Source organism: Clupea harengus, chromosome 17 (genome assembly GCF_900700415.2).
Source record: "Clupea harengus chromosome 17, Ch_v2.0.2, whole genome shotgun sequence".
In the NCBI taxonomy this organism is placed as follows: domain Eukaryota; kingdom Metazoa; phylum Chordata; class Actinopteri; order Clupeiformes; family Clupeidae; genus Clupea; species Clupea harengus.
The window spans coordinates 25,007,670-25,017,669 of NC_045168.1; the positions used below are offsets into that span (position 1 = coordinate 25,007,670).

At 44.0% G+C, this 10,000-nt stretch overlaps 1 protein-coding gene across 1 annotated transcript in view; it reads right to left on the reverse strand.

Annotated features, from left to right (window-relative positions):
- pard3aa (par-3 family cell polarity regulator alpha, a) overlaps positions 1 to 10,000 on the reverse strand; it is a 344,419-nt gene that overhangs the window by 190,303 nt on the left and 144,116 nt on the right. Inside the window, 3 exon segments of the mRNA XM_031583717.2 lie at positions 54 to 57; positions 368 to 451; positions 1,583 to 1,692. Of these exon segments, the coding sequence (XP_031439577.1) occupies positions 54 to 57; positions 368 to 451; positions 1,583 to 1,692 (198 nt within the window).

Consider the following 10,000-nt stretch of genomic DNA (forward strand, 5'->3'; position numbering starts at 1 on the left):
TGGTGTGACTGCCTTTTGTCGATAGGTCCTTGAGGCTGTGTAAAAAAAAAAACGCAGCTGAAATAAAAAAAAAAAGTGACTCATGCAGTCAAAACTCAACAGCTTGAACAAGCCAAACACAATGGACAGCCGAAGAAAGAGAGAGAGCCAGTCACAATCCAAGCACAGAACATTGAGGAAAGCACATGTTTTCACTAAACACACAAGCAGAAACGGGAAAGCCAAGGACGCACGCCGCCCCACCACACGCCAGAGAGGAGGCACAGCACAGCAGAGCAGAGCAGAGCAGAGCAGAGCAGAGAGCACATGGAGGCTATGTGCTGAGGGCTCGGGTTGGAGCTCCAGCAGGGTTTGGGCTTTGATTTACCTTCGGTCTCTGGCACTGAAGGGCACTACGTGGATTCCCAAGGGTCCTCCGGCATTAGACACCTCTACCAGCTCTAGCATGTCACTGTGAGACAATGGTGGGTGAAGGGGGAGGTGGAAGAATGAGACAAACATAAGGGGATGAACACACACTGGCACACTTATCCAGACAATGACAAACAAAGGCTGGGGAACACAGGCCTAAAAACAGAGAGAAATAAGGCAACTGCAACCAGAACCTGGCATGGCCACGGCACTGTGTCCCCCTGCCATTATAATTTAAGCAGCCCATTAGAAAGCCTGGGTCGATGAGAGACCCAAATAGACACTTCAATTAAGTGATTAGGATCAGATTCAAGGGCTGCATGGCGTAGTGCTCTCTCTCTCCCCCCCCCCTTCTCCTCTTGGTGGGGTGAGAACACCTGCCTGGTCAGAGCACGGGAGGCATGCGGGAGACTGGGGGTAACATGGGGGAGGTACACATTCATGTAACCATGGCAACAACAGCGTTTCAACAGTCAAGTGATTCTGATTTGTGTTAGGGTGGAGCATGACCATGAGACAAACCAGGGACACTGATGGGTCAGGCAGTAGAGGAAGTGTGCATGGTTCACACACACACACACACCTCCATGATACTGAAATCCAAACTTGCTCTCAATGGCTTGAGATATGAGCATGCATGTGTAGAATATAATATAAAAGCACATTGAGAACATTGAATGGAAATGTGCTGTATGAATGTAGATTATTTACCATTCATCATTTAATATTATCATTCAAGGGACAGAGCATTAATGCATCATCCTCATCATTAGTACTTCCTGTGAGCAGCCATGAGCATGGTGAGACCATAGAACTATGGAGACTTAAGTACTTCCTGTGAGCAGCCATGGACATGGTGAGACCATAGAACTATGGAGACTTAAGTACTTCCTGTGAGCAGCCATGAGCATGGTGAGACCATAGAACTATGAAGACTTAAGTACTTCCTGTGAGCAGCCATGAGCATGGTGAGACCATAGAACTATGAAGACTTCAGGCAAATGTGAGATGGATGTGAGCTGTGACACTAATGACTAATGAGTTTAAACCACTTACACAGCACTCTGATTATCCCATTTTTCTTATGACAGGTTTACTAGCTAGGGTTGAATGTGTGTGTGTGTGTGTGTGTGTGTGTGTGTGTGTGTGTGTGTGTGTGTGTATTACTCACTCTAACGAGACAGGAGTGTGTTCTACGCAGGAGTCTGCTCGTCCAACAGGCTCAATTCTGCCATTCCGCTCCTCCTCTCTTCTCTCCTCCTCCTCCTCCTCCTCCTCTTCCTGGTGCACAAACATAGGGGGAGAAGAAAACAAGTGCAAAGTGAGCAACACACTGTAACACACTGTAACACACCTCCTACCCTGAGCTGTGGACGAGAGCCTGTCTGGGCCTGGGTCTGCATGGCATCTCTCCGTGGCCCTCTCTCTCTCTCTCTACTAGTGGAGTGAAAGGCAAGGGCATTCTGGGAAATTCAGCATCATTATAAACTGCATATGGGGGGGGGGGGGGGGGGGGGTTTGCAGTACAGCAATGCTTGCCAGGTCAGAGTTCATCAGTTAGGATAATTGAGGGCATGCGCATTGTTGCAAATAATATTCATCAAACGTTTAACAACTCTCATTAGTATGTGTGTCTGTAATATGCGGTGTGTATCTGTAGTCCCGAGACAAGGCCAGGAAGGTGTCTAGACAGTGGCTAGGAGTCTGAAACGGGTTGTTAGCCACTGGGATTAATATGCAGCCTCTTCTCACCTTTTACCTTTCCCATTTCTACTCAAATGTCAAGCACATCTAAATAAGCTCCCTGCACCTTTCTATGGAGATGCATTCTGTGTGTGTGTGTGTGTGTGTGTGTGTGTGTGTGCACATGTGAGGTGCAAGAGAGGCTATGCATCTTTTTCCATCTTGAGAAGAGGTGAGACTGAGTTATGAAAGTAAATAAAAAAAGAGTCTCAGTAGCTGTGTGTGTGTGTGTGTGTGTGAGAGTGAGGATATAGAAAATGCTGGTCCATCTGTTTGAAGTCCACATCATGCAGCAGTGAGCCTCTCATATATGTACTTCCTGGTGTTTAAAGTCACTGGGATATACTGTGGGCTTAAGCACATTGTGCTGCATCAACACATGAGTGTACGGAAACAATGTCAGGTAAGAGAGCTACACGAGGATTTAGTGGAAGCAACCAAAGCAGAATGACAAAGGGATAAAGATATTCAATGAAAGGCAGGATTATTGTTTTTGGTTTGTTTGTTTTTTAAAGACAAATTAGTGCCATTTATGCACTATTTATGTAATCCAGAAAGTGATGAAAGAAGGAAAAAAAAAACACTCCCAGGAATAGAAGTTCAGGATGATTCACATTTATCATTACTGACAGTGACAAGTAATTAACTCCAAAGCACGGTGCTAACGGCAACTGCAGTCCAGCAGCCTGCTTGTTTTTGTCTGAATGACAATTCAGTGTGACATGACAATTCAGTGTGACATGAATGCCACGGCTCTCCTGAGTATCTCTATAACTGCACAGAGCACAGCTGTCTTCACCAGCTCATGGAGAAAGACACGATTTCTGAGAGATTACAAAGTAAGAGAGAGAAGGAGAGGGAGAGAGAAGGAGAGGGAGAGAGAGGGATGCTCTTTAAAGTCCCGCTGCAGATACTCAGAAGGAGGTACAATGGTAAGAGAGAAAGAGAGAGAGAGAGAGAGAGAGAGAGAGAGAAAGAGAGAGAGAGAGAGGGGGCAATCACCATTCAGACATCATCAATGTCAGTCTTTTCTGCCTCTATCTCCAAGTCTGTCATACAGACTACTCCCCTCCTCCCTCTCCCTTTGTCTGCCCATCCTGTCTCCCTTCTTCCACAGGACCAGAGAGGCACGTGTTGTTCCTGCCGACCCCGTCGGGTCTATCATCAGAGCATAACCTCTGGGTGTCACAGATGGCGGAGGTAGCCCCTCCCTCCCGGCCGCCATGATGGACAGCGTCGCTGGCCTATGGTCTCCTGAGGATGGGGCACACCCTTCCCCAATGCACCCGTCACATGATGAGTCCAATGTCCTTCAGCTGGAACCACTACGGCAGGGGCGAGGTGCCACCGGGGTCCAGCAATAAGATGGCTGGGTCGGGGCCAGGAGGCTCCCCGGCGCTGCCAGGAATGGTGAGGTTATGAGCCTGGCCCTTGAGGTGGCTGGATGCATTAGTTTATTGAGGTAGGCATTAAGAGTTGGCAGCAGTCTGGATGGAAGGCTTATAAAAGAGAGCAGTGAAGGCACTGCTTCTATGGGCAGAGGGGAAGAGGGATTATTGGGCTGGATATAGAGAGAGAGAGGGAGAGAGCGCTCCATTTTAACAGCTGCTGGTTCACTGCCAGCCAACGGTCATAGTAAAACAGCTCCCTCTCCCTGGTGACACAGCCAGGCTTGAGGGAGCGACGTGCAAGTGTAATGAGATGGACTTCAAATGCATGACACACACAGACACACACACACACACACACACACCCACACACACCCCCACACACAAACACACACACACACTCCCTGTTTAGCTCAGAGAACTGGCCACGGGATTCAAAAGGTCAAAGGGTACAAATATATACACATACATACACAAAGGAGGACCCTGAAAACAACAAATTAAAAACATAGCTGAATTTAAAGTACAGAGCACACGATAGAGATATGATACAGCTTTTCGACCAAATGCTTTCTTTCACACAATCTCCAAAAATATGTATAAAGCCACACACATTTCCTCAGCCCAGTGGCACAGAAGAACATACAACACTCACACAATGCTTGCTGATACACTTACACTTCCTCAGACTCCCTTCCAAAACAGAGCTCAGAAAAGCACCAGCCCAAAGGAGCATGATTGTCACATCATAGCTAAGAGGACAGGCGGGCTCCCCCTCAAACCCCACGCGCCCATATAAGGTGAAAACTCAGTCTGATAGGTCTTTGCCTGGTTGTGTATAATCTAATTATTGGCAAGTAGACATCTGTTTCCAGATGGGACCAAAGATATATAAGGTCGTAAGATGCCAAGGCTGAGACTGAGATTAAGACATATCAGACACTGACATGCACTGAAAGACAGCCACACACACACACACTAATACCGCCTCATACAATTTATTCTTAAAAGCCATACAATGGTGAGATGGCTATAACAGAAACGATTTTAGTGAATTGAACAGCAAACTTCAAATTGACAGAAATAGCCCTCACTGGATGTGCACTGCATACAATTTGGCCTGACATTCAAGCACCGGACCGACATTGTGCCAGAGTATGAGGTCCGTTTCCAAAGAGGAAGTGGCTGATTCTGCCATGATACAAGAGCTGGCACGGTCACTCCCAGCCCCACGAAGAGCCAGAGGAGGCCTGGGAAGGGGGTGCTGGGGCTCCACAAAGAACCATAATGGAGCTCCTGTCCCTCGCAGCAAACTGCCATTACCCCAATTAAGTCCTGTAAGTGACTAGCTGATTCAATTGAAACTGACTGGTGGCGTCTCTCCCTAAAAACCCCCCTTTCCTCCCGGCCAGGTCATTTGAATCCACCATTAAAACTACCCTCTTAGAGCAGTTCATGTATCACAGCTCAGTCAGCTTTTCATTTTGGTCTTTGCCTTTTCCCCAAGACAGTTATTTGAATTTATGTTGGCAAACGGATGTTTGGAGACAGGGGGGGCAGCGTTCTCAGTCAAAGTCATTAGCAAAGGCCACGATTACCCGGCTAATGTAATTGAAGCTCTCAAGCACAATCCAGCTTGATCGCTTATGGAAAACAATGAGGGGGAGCTGGGTGTGCATAATCTGTTGTGTACAATTCACATTTCATACAGTAATGCAATATGAATTTATTTCTATTAGAAATATTAACACATCATTTGTGGGCTAGTGCCCTTGAGCCATGTGCCATCATAGGCATCGTCGTGACTTATAAAGTCTATTCCTCACTCGTGATGCTAGACCACAGGAAAAAAGACACAATTGTGCAGCAAGAAATATAGCATGGGTGTGTCAGCTGAAACACACCACCTTGCACACGGCCTAAAGGTGGGACAGGTGACAATGGCCATCCCTCCACCACGACACTCCAACGACTTAAGAAAACTTCACTGTGGAAACTTAAAGGGGTTCACACTTTCCCTGGGCACAAGGCAGAGGAAGAAAGCCCCATTCTGTAATGAGCTGGCAACTCTTCCTTACCCACCTCAGACCACCATGCAGTTATTACAGACCTGACAACGACCTCCGACCCCACCAGGCCAACCTCCGACCCCACCAGGCCAACACTTCCCTTCCCTCCAAGACTGTGTCTCATACTTTGTTTTTGAGTTCTACATGAAATTCAGGTTTTTTTTTTGTAAAGCTGCCCTGTGTGTTTTCGTCCAGTGGTGCTGTAGCAACTCACAGACTCACAGAATGAGATGACGTGCATTAGTAGTATAGTATATAGGCATGGAGATTTTCCTGAAATATATATTTGTGTGGATAAGATTAAGACTAAATTTAAAACGTCAACCTGAGACTTCAGCTTACTTTGGTCCATTACTCCTGCTGATGCGTGCGGCTAGTTCCCTCACCAATATGCACATTCAGAACAAAAGTCGAGCTGTTTTGTCAAATGGTGCACAGCATTGTGTTACAAGTACGCAGAAGTCTATTGTTTATGGGCAGAAGGTGCGATGCAATTTCCTGCTATTCATGCGTGGACTTGAGTGTCTCCATCCCACCTCTTCAAAAGAACAATCTAGAAACAGGAGATTGCACTTTGGTTTTATTTCCCTTACTCAGCAAAGTCATCAAACATTAAACTACGCTATTCTTTTTGTTTTGTTTTTCCAAGGCACAGCTGAAGCTGTATAAAAGTTTCAGTATGATGATTAAATAATATTAAAAATTCACACAGGTCCTCAATGCCATTAAGTAAATTAAATCAGGTATGTGCATGGGTTACATCTGTAGAAATTGAATAGAGCAAAGTGGAGAAATGTTGGCTGGCATCTGGGGGCCTAGTCAGTCCTTTATCCCCTCCTGGTCAATGAATTGCATCTGTGCAGAATACATCATCTGTCAGCTACAATTTCATATCAGCCGAGGCATATCTATCAATGACAAAGTACGGTTTGGTAGGGCTGCTGTATCGTTAAATTGCACTTTAATTAAATTAGGCCAGCTAATTATGAGGGTTTAAATCAATCATAGAGTCAATAACAAAATGTGGAGCATGCCTGGTCTAAAAAGGCTCGCTCCTCATCAATAACCACAGACAGGGCTAGAATGTTCTTTCATGGAAACCCAAGGGGTTTAAAAAGGGTTTGAATGATTGACAATTAGTTTCCCACAATCTTTCCTTTGTCTAAGGCCACTACTACATGGTCCTTAAACAAGTGTGTGTGTGTGTGTGTGTGTGTGTGTGTGTGTGTGTGTGTGTGTGTGTGTGTGTGTGTGTGTGTGTGTGTGTGTGTGTGTGTGTGTGTGTGTGTGTGTGTGGGGGGGGGGGTGTTAGTGGATAACAGAATCTATATTGTTTGCAAGAGTACTCTATTTTCTACGGATGGGAGGGAGAACAGCTGAAAGAGAGAGGGAGAGAACATCCTGCTGACAGAGCAAGGCCCAATTGCAATGGAACCTCGGCACATTCGGTTTTATTTTAGGATATGGACACGTCACGGTGTCCATGTCTCTGATATTTTCCTTTCCTCTAATCCTGCTCATTCTCCAACTCATCTGCCTGAGCACCTTTCCCTGTAGTTCCAGTGAGTCCGCTGCTCTTGTAGAGTCTAGTGTAGGTCCTGAACAGAGTTGGGGCTCCACGCTGATTCTCACAGATAAATCTTCATCTGAAGGTAATGGAGGGGGAGGACCGGTGTCTTCACGCCATATGGTACTATTAATCTAGCTTTGTGTCAGGATGAAGGTCACTGATTATATTCATGATTACCAAAAAGAAACAAAAGCATCAGTTTCGGCTGAAAATAATGATATATGATGCAAAACCAAAACATGGATGCAGATGATAAAACATCGATGCAAACATTTTTCTTCCTGTAAAATCAATGACAGAAGGGTAAGATGTTTTAATACATCCTTTCAACCTAAATGCGACCGTAATAAAACGGATTACAAATCTTGTTTTCACATGAGGGATATAAAAGCTAGCCAAAGCTGGCCTGGTTGGCCTTGGATTTAAAAAAAAAAAAAAATGAATTTTACCCAACAATACAACAATATTACAGAACTGGAACACAAACATTCCCAGATTGCAATCATCCTCAAAGTGTTCTATACTCTCAAAGCAGCCCTTTAAAGGCTCATAAAAGCAATGTTTAATCTCAGTAGAACACATGCTGAATCATATTAGCAATGCTCCCTGTGAGTGATTAAGTCCGATTAGACTACATAAATCTGAAATACATGTATTGACAACCATAAATTTCCCTTAAATACACACACATTTGCAACGTCTTTGTTTTCTATACACGGTCATATTTTCCATCCTACTGGCATGAAAGAACACTTTCATTAGCTGGATAATTCACAAAAAAAAAAAAAGTGTGTCCTTTCTGAAGAAATTAAGCAAAAATTATAGCCAAATGAAAATAATTAAAATAAGAATATCAGAGGTAGAAAGTGCAAGGGTAGAAAGTAAAGGTGTGGGAATGTGCGCTTGGAGAGTCACTTCCTCAGTCGCTAATTAACACCCCACCGAAGCGACACAAAAACTCCATCCAATCATTGTTGCAAAATGAGGTGTTTGAGGAGGTAGACACTTCACATTCAGCCATGAATTCTAATATCTGTCTCTCGGACGCTGAAGCCGCCGCGCTCTGACGGCTCATTACACTACAAGCACTGGCCTTTTGTCCGATTAGCTATTGTTTGCTGTGTCTAGTTCTATGGCTTCATTTCCCAGAAGCACCTTTCTCTAGTGTTCATTTGTTTCCCATGGAAGGACTGAGAAACAGTAGGAAGAGGCTTGTGGCGTCTCGTACCTGGTACCCAGCGAGTGCGGTGGATCATTGGAATGAAACACACATCTGGGGCTACTTGATCATAGCACACACACCTTCCAAAACAAAAGAACTTCATTATTACAACTGAGACAAACAATTAAGACAAACTGCTCTCTGCTCTTTCGGGGGAACATTCAATTTATGAATTTACCATTTAATGAACTAACTGGTTACACCGCAGTTGCGTGACGATATAACTGATTCCCATATGATTCCGTACCATATATGGATGTGGCACACAACCAGAGGTGTAAAAAGTACTGAAATGTTGTACTCAAGTAAAAGTACAATTACTTTGATGAAATTTTACTTAAGTACAAGTAAAATTACCCATCTAAAAATCTACTCAAGTAAAAGTAAAAAGTAGTTAATTTAAAATGTACTTTAAGTAAAAGTTACTTAGTTACTTTCAACAACTTGATGGGGGCCGCTCCTATATAGTGCAAAAAAGGACAAGGGGTCATAAATCCAATACAAAAACTAGTTATTTTTTATTAAAGGAGAATCTTTAGAAATATAAGTGCAATGACATTAAACATGTCAAACATTAAACATGTCAACACAACATTTAAGAACTTTTGGGAGGACATGTCAAGACATGACAGCTAAAATAAAAAGTTAAAATACCGCTGCCCCACTTAAACTTGGGTTACTTTACTTGTGTCCACCTTTAGAGCATTAGTCTACAAACTTCTTGTTGAGTTTGAGCAGCAGCTGATTTTCAAGATGAGTAGAGTTCATCCGGGCTAGCTTTGCATTGAACAGCAATCCAGCACAGCTGAAGAGTCGCTCGCAGGCGGCCGAGGCAGGTAGGCCAGTATTGAGTTTCAGGGACAGTTTTTTGATATTCTGAAAGGCGTTCAGCAGATCCATATTGACTGAGACACAGGCTAGGTACCCTTCTAACTCCCCTGTACCTTCTGGACTTCATTGAGGAAAATAAATCATCTTCATCTGATGAATGTTGTCCAACTTGCTCCAGCCTCCAACATCCGGTCAAGGTGTTGTCTGACATAGACTAGACCTGTAGAATGACAAACAACATTTCTGACAATTAAGTATTGAGCTGCCATCAAGATTCAAGAGTGCATCATAACACAGAAATAGCTATAAATAGCTACTTGAGATGACAGAACTACAGTATACAGAATTATAGCATTATTTTCTATTTCTACATGCATCACAATTCATAATCCTCAATTCTTGCTAACCGGGACCCCTTAGCATGAACATGAAAGACGTGCACGTTGCAAAGCCACCACTTATCGTTATCAATATCTGACTAAACATCGTGATAAATTGCAGATAACGACATACACATTGACTTGTCCAACTGTCTGAAAACGATGGTGTGCGCATTCACATTGTTCTGTTTCAAGGCATGGGAGGCAGCCAAATGATTAGCCTAATATCAGTTTATGTGGTGTATTTCATTGCTGATGACTGATCTGCAGTTTTTAACACAATATGAGAGACTGAACATAATAATTCTATGACCTGAAACGAATGGAAGACAGGAATGCTATTATTAGTCTATTGGATGACCGCTGTCGACGTTAGCATACTCAGG